The sequence below is a fragment of the Notolepis coatsorum genome (assembly GCF_963971535.1).
Source record: "Notolepis coatsorum genome assembly, chromosome: 2".
NCBI classification, from domain to species: domain Eukaryota; kingdom Metazoa; phylum Chordata; class Actinopteri; order Aulopiformes; family Paralepididae; genus Notolepis; species Notolepis coatsorum.
In genome coordinates this window covers 167,901,365-167,915,280 of record NC_140166.1, presented here as the reverse complement: position 1 = coordinate 167,915,280, position 13,916 = coordinate 167,901,365, and the positions used below count along the sequence as shown (strand labels likewise).

Here is a 13,916-nt window from a genome sequence, read left to right as displayed (position 1 = left end):
CCTCCCAGTGTGAGACCTCTCCTGGTGCGATCTGAGGGGAGAGGGAGAGAGAGAGCGAGAGAGAGAGCGAGAGAGAGCGAGAGAGAGAGAGAGAGAGAGAGAGAGAGAGAGATAGAGAGAGAGAGAGAGACAGAGAGAGACAGAGACAGAGAGAGACAGAGAGTGCATTGTGGTGATGTCATATGGGCAGAGTCACTTGCCCCCTCACGGTCAGAAGGGTTTGGGACCAATCAGCCTAAACATCGGATGGCGTCATGAGAGCTTGTATTGTTATTCTGCCCTTTTCGGGCCCCTATTCTCTCACACTGTAAACAAAAGGGCTCTTCAGTTGCGGTTACGACATATTCACCGAGACCGTTTAGGTTTACGAGGGCCTTCGTCAGGTTTTTATCTGCAAAAAGGAGGCAGGTGAAGTTTGGTCGACCTATCAGTTCACACACGCGGCGAATTAGAATCCAAATACGCATAGATTCCAATACGCATAAGTAATACGGGGTGATTCACTAGTTAGAAATCCTACCCTATCGAGATGCATCACACCGGATGACATCACGCTGCTTAAAATATAGGTGCCTGGGGGCATTACAGCAGACTCCAGGGTGTTCTAATCAAAGATGGTGCCCAAGGAGAGACAAGAGTGTGTGTGTGTGTGTGTGTGAGTGTACGTTTTCAGTGCGTGTGCAATCACTCACTTCTAAGGCAGAGCCCCCCACCACCCAATCTCCACATGTTCTGCATCATGCGACGATGACCTCACCCACGAGAGGAGTCACGACTCCCACTCACAGGCGTGCCAAGCCTAACACATCATTAGTGCAAGTCATTGTTCTAAAACAAACCCAGTGCAAGAGGACATCTATATTACACCATTTACGCGTGTGATAAATCACCCGGCGGTATCGTAAGCGTGTTATCACCTCTCGCCCCGCTCCATCTCACGCTTTGATCGGGACACAATGATGGAATAACTCGAGGAGAACAAAAGGGAGAAACAGGGTTATGAGAATGTTCGGTATAATAGGGAATTTATTGGACATAAAAGGTATACAATTGTCATGCGTGTTATTTACAGCGTATAAAGGTTTCAAAGACAAATTAATGGGTAACGGTCTACATATGATTTACACAAACCTTAAAAGGCATCGCTGGTGTGGTAGAAAAAAAAGGAAAAGCAGGCCCAAGTCTTCATTGTCTAAAACTGTAGTTTATAAAAATGCAATGCAAAGACAACATCAAATATATAGGGGCCCACTTAAAACTTACTCCATCAATCCATAATGATCAAAATTGACATACAATTGGTGGGCACGCTCTCTCTCTCTCTCTCTCTCGCACACAAACACACTCACGCACAAACATGCACACGCACGCACAAGAAGTACACTTTCACAGAAAAAAACATGAGGTAGTCAAATGCTAAGAAAACACAAGAAAAGAAGTACAATCAATAATTCTGGGGCCTATTTACGGGGCCTTTTTACGGGGGCGTATGGATCTGTGCTCAAAATACAGCTGTTTTCAGTTCCCCCTTAACTATATGGACGAGACCGAGTGGGCCCCCTCCTTAAGTCTTTAAGTACTACGGGACAGACTGTACTGAAACAACACTGTTTACTTCTCATGTTACAGCACAGTTATTTGTTCTGTTGATCAAGGAATCAGTTGATGACATGCCGTGAAGATATACTATATCGTTTTTCGCCTGTGGACTTTCTCATTACAATATTTAAACTTGTTCTATGACACTATTTGCATACATATTCTCAACAACAGTATTGGTAATAAAAACAAATTAACATTTCTTTAAAGGAATACGCCAACATTATGGGAAATACGCTTACTGTCTTCTCCAGAGTCAGACAAGAAGATAGATACCAATTTCCTCTCTGTGCGTTCAGCCTAGCTTAGCACAAACGAATGGAAGCGGATACAGACCACTACATTCCGGTGCTAGGCTAGTGGTCCATATCCACTTCCATTAATTTGCGCTAAGCTAGGCTAGCTTGCAACCGAACAGTTTTCTACATGAACTCACAGAGGGGAAATTGGTATCTATCTTCTTGTCTGACTCTGGAGAAGACGGTAAGCACATTTCCGATAACGTTGGTGTGTTCCTTTAAATATTCTCAATTGAAAGGATGAAATCTATAAAAGAAATTGGGGCGCCTTTACAGCGTTACAGGAGAAAGGGGGCGGAGGAGGCGGTGACATAGATGAATTTGCCACAGACGATAAGAGAATCCACAGAGCTAGAGGAATGTCTAGGAGCCCCATAGCCCACATTGACCACTGATTATAGGTTAGGACATACTTCTGTTATGCAAGAGACACAGAAATATTTCACAATAGATTTTCCATGCACAATGGGATACAATATGGTTATTTTCCGAGAAAATGTTCGCCTTCATTACCCAGTCACACATGCATGTAGTTTTGAACAGAAGTCTCAAATGGAAAGTAGCCTGTTTGAGGAGCCTGATTATTGTATATTATTTAGCATTATATGCACTTAGTTTAAAACTAGAACAGCTGGGCAGGTCATACTGTATAACTGTTTTGGAATTTTAGAATTCCAATCATTTGAAGCTAAACAAAAAGATACAACGCCCTTCCTACTTGACTTTTCCTAACACATTCTTTTCGTTCCAAATTATTGGAATTCTAAAATTCTTAAACAGTCATATGACCTGCCCAGCTGTTCTAGTGTCAAACCATATAATATAATAATATACACAGGCTCTGATATATAACATCATTCTTTTTGCTAAAGAGGGGTATGCAACCCCTTTTAAAGCACCCACTGGCTACAATGGACGTTTTGTGTTGTGGGGAGGCATTGAAGGTGCTGGAGACTGTTTTATGATTAATCACAATGTAATTGATAACAGATAGTTCATTGTGGTTATTGAATTAACTTCAACATTTAACAATAGTGTGATACAGTTAGATACACATCACTATAGCTTATCAACAATAATGTGGCATTTGTATTTAATATATGGATACAAAAATATATTAATCTTGTGATGCTATATAACATCCAATTCTCCATTTCACTTAATTCACTTAACACGTTATCTATACAAGGTAGTAATCTTCCTGCAACACAACTTTAATAATGACTTGAATATTGTCAAGTTGGAAAAATTATGAGAATTTTAGATGGCAAATGATTATAATCTTTAAACAAAACACATAGTATCCCATGTACATTTTGGAAAATAATATGAGCTGGGAATACTTTCTTTCCAAGGCAATTACACATCACATTCATAACAGTCTCGGGATATGGTTTATTATATGTTCGCGAGTGAACAATCAACATTTATAACGGCTTCCTTTACACGTGTAATAAGACCAGATGATTTCAAAGTAAAAGTCCTTGGACTGGACAAATACAATGTTTAATTTATAAAATGTCCCTATAGTTTCACTCTAACATACTGTACATAACAATTACCTCTGACCCTCCACCACCCACATACTGAATGGCACAGATACAGGGCATGAGGCCAGAATAAGTAATCCTGAATTTCCCCAAGGGGATCAATATTATCTTCTTATCTTAAAACTAAAGTGTGGCCAGCAAAACCACAGTAACGTTAAATTGATTTGGTCCAAGGGGATTTTCTTGGAAATATTATATCCTAAGTAAAAGTGCGATACATTTGTAATATGTAAACCGGGGAACAGAAAAGCCATTTCAGTTCATACTTCATAAACATGTAATGGAACTGAAATGATTACTTTTCATTCATGAAATGTTTCATAAAGATATCGTGAGCCTTTTATGAATGTGCAAAGTAAACGCCTTCAAAAAAGAAATCCAGAATTCACAGTATACGTACACAAATAGACAACAATAAAATTGCTCTGGATATATATATTCCAAAATATAATTTTATACACAAATATATATTCATAATCTGTTCCCTCTGTAGAAAGCTCTATACATGTTTACAATAAAAACACAGAATAAAAACACAAAGCTTTGAGATAATATACATTCTGTTCTTTTTCACTCCGTAAAACAGCGAGACAAAGCAAAATTGGTACAAAGAAAATGAACCCCAACCATTCCTTAAAAAACACAAAATAAAAAATAAAAGTACCCCTATCTGTCCCAGATCCTCTCTCCCAAAAACACATATCAATGGACCTATCTCAAACAACACCCTCTGTTCTTGATCCTCCAATCACAACTGTTGTTTCCCTTGGACGAAGTTTGTCCGACGGAAGCGACGGTCGTGATTGGGGGAATTAAGAAAAGAGGGCGGGCTTTAGTTAGGTCAATAGGTCAGCCAAGGAAGGCATAACAATAAACATTCACATGATTCTATGACGGTGGGGTTATTTTGGCTTTGCAATTACAAAGAACATTGGCACACGAAGCGTCTGCGAAACATGAAAACTAACTATGTATTACTGATAATAATAACCATGGTTAGTGCCCGGATTTATATACAGAGAAGGGCCGCGCTAGAAGGACTGTACTAGACTATATCGTACACCTGTCAACATGTGGAACGGCTTAACAATCTAAAAATAAAAAGGAAAAATGCTGTCTGCTATTACAAAAATGCTTGACTTTTTAATATGGACTGATGGAACGCAGATGACCATCTGTTAGTGGTTTATGACCCAGACAAGCTAATTATTTTATGATTCAAAGGTAATGCCCTATGAATATGCTTCAGTTCACTCTCTATAGGTTTATAACTGTCGCCCAGCATTGTCGCTTAACAATATCAGCATACTGGCATAGGGAACGTATCACCTCTTGCATCATACGTGGAAATCCAAAAGGAAATTATGAAACTTTGCACATACTCTGTCTTATAACATTTTAAATTATTTACAATATTCACAAAAATATACATGTACATATCTTTACAACAGCTTTTTTTTACCTAGTAAAGGGGAACGTATAATGCCCCTGTCCAGATGTGTAATACCGAACTTGAGACGTGGAACCTTCGCTTAAGACCTCGGACCGATCGGTACATTGCTGTACCGTGTACGAGCCACGGAGATCACCGATATTTTAGACCAACCTGTGTTTACAAATCTGCTTTGTAATAAATCTACCAGTTACTGAGGGACGAATGGTCGTAAAAATTGTGTATATGAAAAGTAGAAATCGTAAGAATTTGTGACATGGTTCATAAGTCACCATCTGAGTCTTTCACATTGTTTTTGTTCACATTTATGGCATTTACCATATCTTCTATATACATTCAACATCTATACCGTTCTGTAAATCTTCCCTGTCCTTTCAAATAGCGTGTGGTTTACATAACGCACATGTTTTCTCACTGTGTCCGACCGTAGAGATGTCCTCTCTCTCTCTCCACTCTTTTCCGACTATCTATAGTTAATGGCCCTATCTCAAACTCCACCCTCTTTTCTTGATCCTCCAATCACAACCGGTACTCCCCCCCCAAAGTTTTATTTGGCTGAGGGTAACAGTTGTGATTGGAGGATCAAGAAAAGAGAGCAGGGTTTTAGATAGGTCAATAGTGGTTGCCTTGCTCATCCGCCACCTTCCATTCACATGCCACGCATAATAGTACATCACTGTTGTCTGGGGGAAACCTTGTATCTCCGATTTTGGTGATTTTCAAATGTTTTACTTGAATTGAAAGTTTACACAGTTCTCTATGTTGTGACAACGTTTCATGACCAAAATTTGCTTCAAAACCCCAATGTAGAACCTCAAAAATACACAGGTGTCAATCTGAAACCGATTAGCCATTTGGAGATACAAGGTTTTCACCCAACAGTAGCGATACGCTACGTCCCAAACCTACTTGCTAATACTGACATTCTTGTTCCCCCCCCCGCTATTGGTGTACACTTGCTTTTTATTGACAGCCTAGACGAGACCATTTAAGGTGAAAACAAAATGCTCTGTTGTGATTGAGAAAAAAAAAGAAAGAAAAAGAAAAAAAGCAGCATTTGGATTAGGAGTTGGCCGGTATTTTACACACATTTGTTTTTTCTTTCTAATAGCTTTATCTCAGCACTAGATTTGAGGCGTGGCGTTTGTCATCCTGGCTCTCAGTTCTACTCACAGACGAGTAACACCAGCACAGTGGTTCTGTGACGTCCGAACGCACCGTTGAAACACCACAAAAGGACCTCAAACCTGGAGACTAATGGTGTTGTATGCGTTTTGTTCTACTTTTCTTTTCTTTTTTCTTTCTTAAAGAAATCACACTTCTTCCTTGCTATCACAAAGCATCCTCAAAATAATCCCTTTCATCCGAGGAAACTTAAATGTCAACAAACCAGTCCCTGTGACCCATATGGCCTTTCCTGTGCCGCCGCAGGGGTGGGGGGGGGGGGGGGGGGGGCGTCCCACTGGACCGGCCTGGGCTACGCTGTGCTGCTGCTGGAACAGGGCGTGCTTTGTGTGCTACCGATACTGTGGGCAGCACTGCTGTTCTCCGAGACGGGCTGCGACTTCTGGACCTGCTGCTGTCTGCCAGCTGCTGCCTCACCTGGTGAGAGAGAGAGAGAGAGAGAGCGAGAGAGAGAGAGAGAGAGAGAGCGAGAGAGAGAGAGAGAGAGAGAGAGAGAGAGAGAGAGAGAGAGAGAGATAGAGAGATAGAGAAAGAGAGAGAGAGAGAGACGCCAACATTATGGGAAATGTGCTTGCCGTCTTCTCTAGAGTTGAGAAGATAGATACCAGTTTCCTCTCTGTGCGTTCAGTAGAAAGCTATCCGGCTGCAAGCTAACCTAGCTTAGCACAAATTAATGGAAGCGGATACGGATCAGCTAGCCTAGCTGTTGGCCGAAAAAACACCTCTCCCAGAGTTTTAAGCTAGGCTAGCTGATTCGAAATCCATCAATTTGTGCTAAGCTAGGCTAGCTTGCAGCCAGATAGCTTTCATTATGTCTGACCCATAATGTTGGTGTGTTCCTTTAAACTGTGTGTGGAGTGACAGCTTTTGTGTACTAATGAGAAATTTCAACTTTTGGCCTAGTTGATAAGAGACCGTGTTCTCTCCAACTCTGCAATATACCACCATCATCATCGTCATCATCATCATCATCATCATCATCATCATCATCATCCTCATCATCGTCGTCATCATCATCATCATCATCATCATCATCATCATCATCATCATCATCATCTCCCAACTCTCCTGCAGAGGCCACAGGCTGATTCTTTATTCCTCTACTAGTAAATGCCTCCGCAATGAGGCCACTTCGCCGTTGAGCCTTTTTTTGTTTTCCCTTTTAAGATACAAAAACAGTGACCTCAAAGCCACGAGGCAAGCAATCACTTCCTTCCCGGCAGTTGATGTGTTTGAGTGCAAAGAAGCGAAGTAGACCCCCTTGATCAAGTTCATGTCTTTTATTATCTGGAAGCAATTAGCCTATAGCTAGCCAGCTAGCTAGATATAGCAGGAAGAAGAGAGGGCCTTCTGCCTGGATCTTAAGAACACTGGCTTGTTTATTGTTTCAGTGATCTAAATGGGCATTCCAGCCTTTAGAATCCTGGGATCCAAAAGCCCAAAGTTAGAGGGCAAATAAAATGCTTTCTGTTTGTTTGGAAAAAGCTTGTCTGACAAGAGAACCCAACGGCCTATTTGATAAAACGCCAAGCCTGTGTTTAAATTATGTATTTGGCGCAGGCTATTAGTATTGAAATGTGGTCCATCCATTGTTTGTTTGCTAGCTGTGTCCCTTCCTGCACTGTGGAGTGACGACCGCAGAGATGATTATGGCAGGGGAGCGGAGGACTTAGTCAATCAGCTAATGATGGCTTTGTTGCAGTGTTTATATATAACTGTAATTTGTGCCCACTTTGTTGTGTGTGTGTGTGTGTGTGTGTGTGTGTGTGTGTGTGTGTGTGTGTGTGTGTGTGTGTGTGTGTGTGTGTGTGTGTGTGTGTGTGTGTGTGTGTGTGTGTGTGTGTGTGTGTGTGTGTGTGTGTGTGTGTGTGCGTGCGTGTGCATGTGTGTGTGTGTATGTGTGTCTCTCCACATCTTGCATGGAGCTCCCTCTCACAGGCCCCCTCTCTGAATGTTTACCAGAGCAGCGCTGCTAAAACGAACTGGGGCTAAAAAACTGTCTCCTCTCTGAAACCCTGGCTTTAAAAATCGAAAAGGGACTCAGATGCACCTTTCCTCTATCCTTTCTCTGGGAAAACATGAAGGGTCCCTTGACAAAGTATTATCTTGTTAGTTACGGGGGGAGATAAAGGCTACTTTTTCCAAATAATTATATTTTGTATGAAGAGTTCAAAGCCTGGTTCCAATGCACAACAAATGTACTTGTTATCTCCCCGGCTAGAAACAGACAGAGAACTTTTAAGTTCTGTGCCAAAGTAGCCTACTTTAGCAACATGTTCTTTAAGCAGCAGCCTATTCATCATCTCCCTTTAAAGGTTAAAGTTTGATAGGGGAGCTCCCTTCGTGTGTCTCGGGGGACGATCTCATTAAAACTCGGGAGAGATCCATCACGAATATGGCCGCGGCGGGTCACCACCGGGGGTCAACGCGCCTCTTAACCAACAGCATCCTCCGCATTCCAAACTTAGCGTTTCCAAAAAAGAGGAAAAATAACGACCACGGATACTTCAGAGATGTACAGGAAGACACTTGCATTCCTCTCGTTCGCCACATTCGTTCGCTGAATAAACACACAAAAGCCTTCTTGTGCCGTTTCGCTTATATATATATATATATATATATATATATATATATATATATATATATATATATATATATATATATATATATATATATATATAAAGCCTCTCGTGTTGCATGAGTGAGTGTGTTTGGAACCAACGCCTCGGTGAAGAATAAACGCAAGAAAAACGCACAATAATTATGTATCATTATTACACACCAGACCAGTGTCAAGATAAGAAAAACCTACTCGTAAATGCACTGTAGTGCCTTTCCAAACTCAAATCCTTACCTAACCCTGTCCCTACGGAGTTAACCGAGTTGGAGATCATAAAATGGCAACAAAATATGGTACCGATGTGTATTTCAGTGAGAAGAAAAAAAGAAAAAAAAACTATTTACCCAAGAACATCCAGCATTGTCTCCAGGGGGATAAGATGGAGCTGTGTTTTTCAGGTTGCATCGCTCGCTGGGTTAAAATACACTCTGGGGCTGATATACTTCTAGTGCTTATTTTTGGGGATCTACATTCTTGGGGTTAACGTAGAGCTGCCAATGTTGCCATGTAAGGATATTTCAGTCAATACTCTCCAAGCCAGCAGAACAGGCCCTTTCCAAGCAGCGCCTTGCTGGAGGGAGCTTTGAAGAACACGATCGAGAGCATGTGCCCAAAGCTCTTTTTTTTATCACAGCTTCGGAAAAACGCCGGGACTGCTTTTGTTTTTTTTTATAAATCTTTTTTACTATGCTTACACCTGTTTCCCCTGCAGATCTTCAACTTCTGACCCGCGGAATCTTTCGGGAAGCGGGCCAATCCCAAAGGCCGCTATTACTATGTTGGTCTCTCAAGGAAACTCATAAAACTTGGAATAAAGTTGAGTAAAGAACGAGGTGCCAGGACAAACATTGTGATACAGATAAGGAAATTCACATTGGACAACTGATCTCTCCCGTTTGCTGAATGAAACCGCTTTCGGCTGACAAAGTGGGTTACTGATTAATTACAAAAGGGACAAAAAATTGGGACTAACCCGGCGTGCGCACAACACAACAGTTTGCACAAACCCAGCGCACCCGGCAATCTGTAGCTGCCGCTCTGCCTCTTCACGGCCCTGAAGCCAGGAGGCAGGACGACACACACACTGCCGTCCGGACGAGGCGGCCTCTGCGTGAGTGTACACTTAAACACGCAGTGTGCACTTAAACACGCAGGCACACTTCTCCCCCTCTCGTGACCTTTCCGTCCAACACCCTGGGCCCTTGTTTACAAAAGACGTCCGTGGAGAAGACACCGTCGGGGGCCCGGGGGGAAGGGGGACGGGTCAACGGCGAGGCTGATCCCACCGGTCAAACAGCCGGCAGAGGAGAACAGGGGCCGCTCTGTCCGCCGTGGGGCGTTCTCTCTCGGCAAGGCTGCAGGGCACTTCCTCCCCCGGGGTCAGCCGGGGTCAGCGGTCAGAGGGACGGTGAGGAAGGCCTTGGCATCTAACGGTCAGATTGTGTATCTCTTCCTGTGAGCGCCCCCCTCCCCCTTAAACCCAACCGAGGGGGGAATTCCAAAACCTTCTCTGGGGCCTATTGTGCTGAGAATACTCGTGTGGACCGGCCCGCGGCCCTCCTCCGCGAGAGCCCATTCAAAGACAGGAAGGAGAAGAGCTGGCTTGTTGCTGCTGACCAACAGGATATATTTACAGTTGGAGGAGTCAATATGTATTGTTAACTCTCTCCTCTGTCGGCGAGGGGGGATGTTTGTCCCGCGTTCCTTAGTGGCCACTTTTCTGGCAGTGGGGCTGCTGCAGGGACATTCTTCTGGAGGCTTATCTGTTCATGAGAGAGAGAGAGAGAGAGAGAGAGAGAGAGAGAGAGAGAGAGAGAGAGAGAGAGAGAGAGAGAGAGAGAGAGAGAGAGAGAGAGAGAGAGAGAGAGAGAGAGAGAGAGAGAGAGAGAGAGAGAGAGAGAGAGAGAGAGAGAGAGAGAGAGAGAGAGAGAGAGAGAGAGAGAGAGAGAGAGAGAGAGAGAGAGGAGAGAGAGAGAGAGAGAGAGACCTACCTGTGTGCGAGTAGATAAACCATAGGGCCCCCGTCAGCAGGGGCCCCGATGATGAAGGCGGCGAAGGCGATGCCCACCACCGTTGGGGTGTCCAGGACGTACATGACGGCTGGAAGAGGAAGAAGAGGAAGAGGCACACGGTTCATACATGGGAGACATGACGGCTGGGAACTATTCTGAGGCAAACTTGAGTGGGAATGCATCAGATTGGATCAACTTAAATAAATAAGTACAATTAAATTTAAAAAAATAAAGAAAAAGTCGATGCCAAATGATGGTGGGTGACTTCAAAACTGTGCCCAATTTCTGATGGGACCACGGACTTACTTTCACTGGAGGTGTTAGGTGGACTTCGGGCTGTTGCGCGCGTAGGTTCATCTGCAAAATAAGAAAGCAGGTTTAAAAACAGTTTTTTTTTTTTTTTTTTTTTACTGTTTCTTTTTTATATATATATATTCAGATCAAAATGTATTGCCAATATTTATGTCTTTCTACTATTGTACCCCGCCCCCCCCCCCCCCCCCACCCGAATTTCCCCAAGGTGATCAATAAAGGAATATCTTATCTTATTTTATCTTAATTTCAGGCATGTACACATCATAATTTGGAACGTTTTATTATCATTATTATATTATTTATAATATTATATATATATATTTTTTTACTGTACTGGAACACTGTATAGACCTTGCGAGTGAAGTCTGTCAACAAGGGAGGAGCTTAGCACATCCCTGATATTGTATAGTGCTGATGAGCAATTCTCCATGGAATGTGACACTGAACTGAACCTGACGCAAGGGAAAAGATGATAGAACAGCCAACACTGTGGCCTACTGTAGGAGTAGGACTTTTACAGCTCTGCCATTTTAGTAGCATATGCTAAATAAATTAATGCTACCTAATAATATTGAAAAGGGAGTAGGGGGACATGTGCAACGTGGGATTGAGCACGAGCGTCATCAAGTACTTCCACAGGTCACGCTCCTAAAAGTCTCTCCTGCGCTCCTAAATCGTTCAATTTTGGAGCAGATCACCACAGGGGCTCCGTGGAGGAGGATGAACCTGTTGACTCCCAAACCAGGGCTCTTCTTACGCATTCATTTCAAGTAATCTGGAAGGCTTTCAAAAGTGAAATTAGCTCTCATTATTTACAAGCAAACAATACAAAAGGCGCTTGTGTCGGGGGGCGAACTCAAGAGCAAACCTGGTGCGGATCCAAGACCACGGCACAATGGCTGCTATTCTCGGAAAAGAACACCTTTGGATTTTCATTCCGCATGGCAGACGATGACAGCCCCCGTCACAGGGGAGTTTGATTTCAGCAGGGGCTACGGTTAGATGACGCCCCCCCCCCCCCCCACCCCCACCATCCCACCCCTTATCTATCCCGCTCGGCTTGTTATGAGGAGAATGCAGAGGCTATAGCTGTTAACACTTTCAGGACACACATCCACTTCTCCGCTCGGAACGGGAGAGAGGAGCACAGCGCTATGTTAAGAGGGAGCCTCGCCAGGCCCAGGGGTTGGTGTTGATGCTCTTGATGGACGACTGTCTCACGCTACCTCTGTGGTCTCTGCTCGCTACTGCCCACTTCAGATGTCCTTCCCTGCTCACAAGCGCTCGCCTTTAACACACATCGTATGCACATTGTTTATTTTCTGCTTTTGTTGTGGTGTCAACAACAACAACCAACAACCAACAACAACCAACCAACAACCAACCAAGAACAATCAACAACCAACCAACAACCAAGAACAATCAACAACCAACCAACAACCAACCAACAACCAAGAACAATCAACAACCAACCAACAACAACCAACAACCAATAACCAATCAACAACCAACCAACAACCAAGAACAATCAACAACCAACCAACAACAACCAACAACCAATAACCAATCAACAACCAACCAACAACCAAGAACAATCAACAACCAACCAACAACCAAGAACAATCAACAACCAACCAACAACCAAGAACAATCAACAACCAACCAACAACAACCAACAACCAATAACCAATCAACAACCAACCAACAACCAAGAACAATCAACAACCAACCAACAACAACCAACAACCAACCAACAACAACCAACAACCAATAACCAATCAACAACCAAGAACAATCAACAACCAACCAACAACAACCAACAACCAACCAACAACCACCAACAACCAACAACCAACCAACAACCAACAACCAAGAAGAACCAACAACAACAACAACAACACCAACCAACCAACCAACAACAACTAACAACCTAACAACCAAACAACCAACAAAATACCCCAAAATATATATGTATGTATATACATGTATATACATATATATTAGTTATACCACTGGCTAGACTGGGTTATTACCATAGCATATTCATACTCATACCAATGTATATAATAATACTGTACATACATTAGTTTAGCATATTTACTCTGTAGCTTTGTCATATATACAGTATACTCCACATATTCACATGCAATGCACTTTACTGCTACTTTGCAACCGCATGCCAACTTCATTCCATTGCACTCTGTACTTGTACTTGTGCAATGACAATACATTTAATCTAAAAAAGACAGAGTAGTATCAGTGCTAGCCAGTGAGCCAGATGTGCCGTGTGTGTGTGTGTGTGTGTGTGTGTGTGTGTGTGTGTGTGTGTGTGTGTGTGTGTGTGTGTGTGTGTGTGTGTGTGTGTGTGTGTGTGTGTGTGTGTGTGTGTGTGTGTGTGTGTGTGTATTTCTCTACTCTTAAGAAAAGATGCAGCGGAAAAGCGTTCCTCGCCAAGTGCACCCCATGAATCAGGGGCCCCACCCCCTCTGGTTCACTGTCGGGGCTCTTGGGTCACAGCTCCACCTCCCAGCCTCACGTACAGCGGTTGAATGGACCACTGTCCACAGACCTCTCCCTCATCTCATCTCTGCCAAAGCGACTTCAGAATCCTTCTCCCGCAAGTAAAACTGTTGTTCCGTTGGACTGTTCATTACTTTAACTGAGCCCAGAGCGGCGTTGCGGGAGTTAAATGATTCCCAGGGCCAATGTTCTCATCCGTGTGCCCCTGTGCCAGGATTGAAACAGTCCTCCTGATATAAACGTGAAGGTCATTGTTTGCCTAAGTTATCCGGCCATGGGGTAGAAGAACACTCCTTTGTATGATGCGTTGTTGCTATTCAACACTGACCCCTCTCCCCGCGGTCCGTAGAAACACCACTGATG

At 43.2% G+C, this 13,916-nt stretch overlaps 1 protein-coding gene across 1 annotated transcript in view; it reads right to left on the bottom strand.

Moving 5' to 3' along the window:
- Positions 1 to 1,008: 1,008 nt before the first annotated feature.
- Positions 1,009 to 13,916, bottom strand: part of tgfbr3 (transforming growth factor, beta receptor III) — a 131,562-nt gene continuing 118,654 nt past the window's right edge. Inside the window, 3 exon segments of the mRNA XM_084308389.1 lie at positions 1,009 to 6,503; positions 10,698 to 10,737; positions 10,739 to 10,806. Coding sequence (XP_084164515.1) covers positions 6,379 to 6,503; positions 10,698 to 10,737; positions 10,739 to 10,806 — 233 coding nt within the window. The 3' untranslated portion in view covers positions 1,009 to 6,378.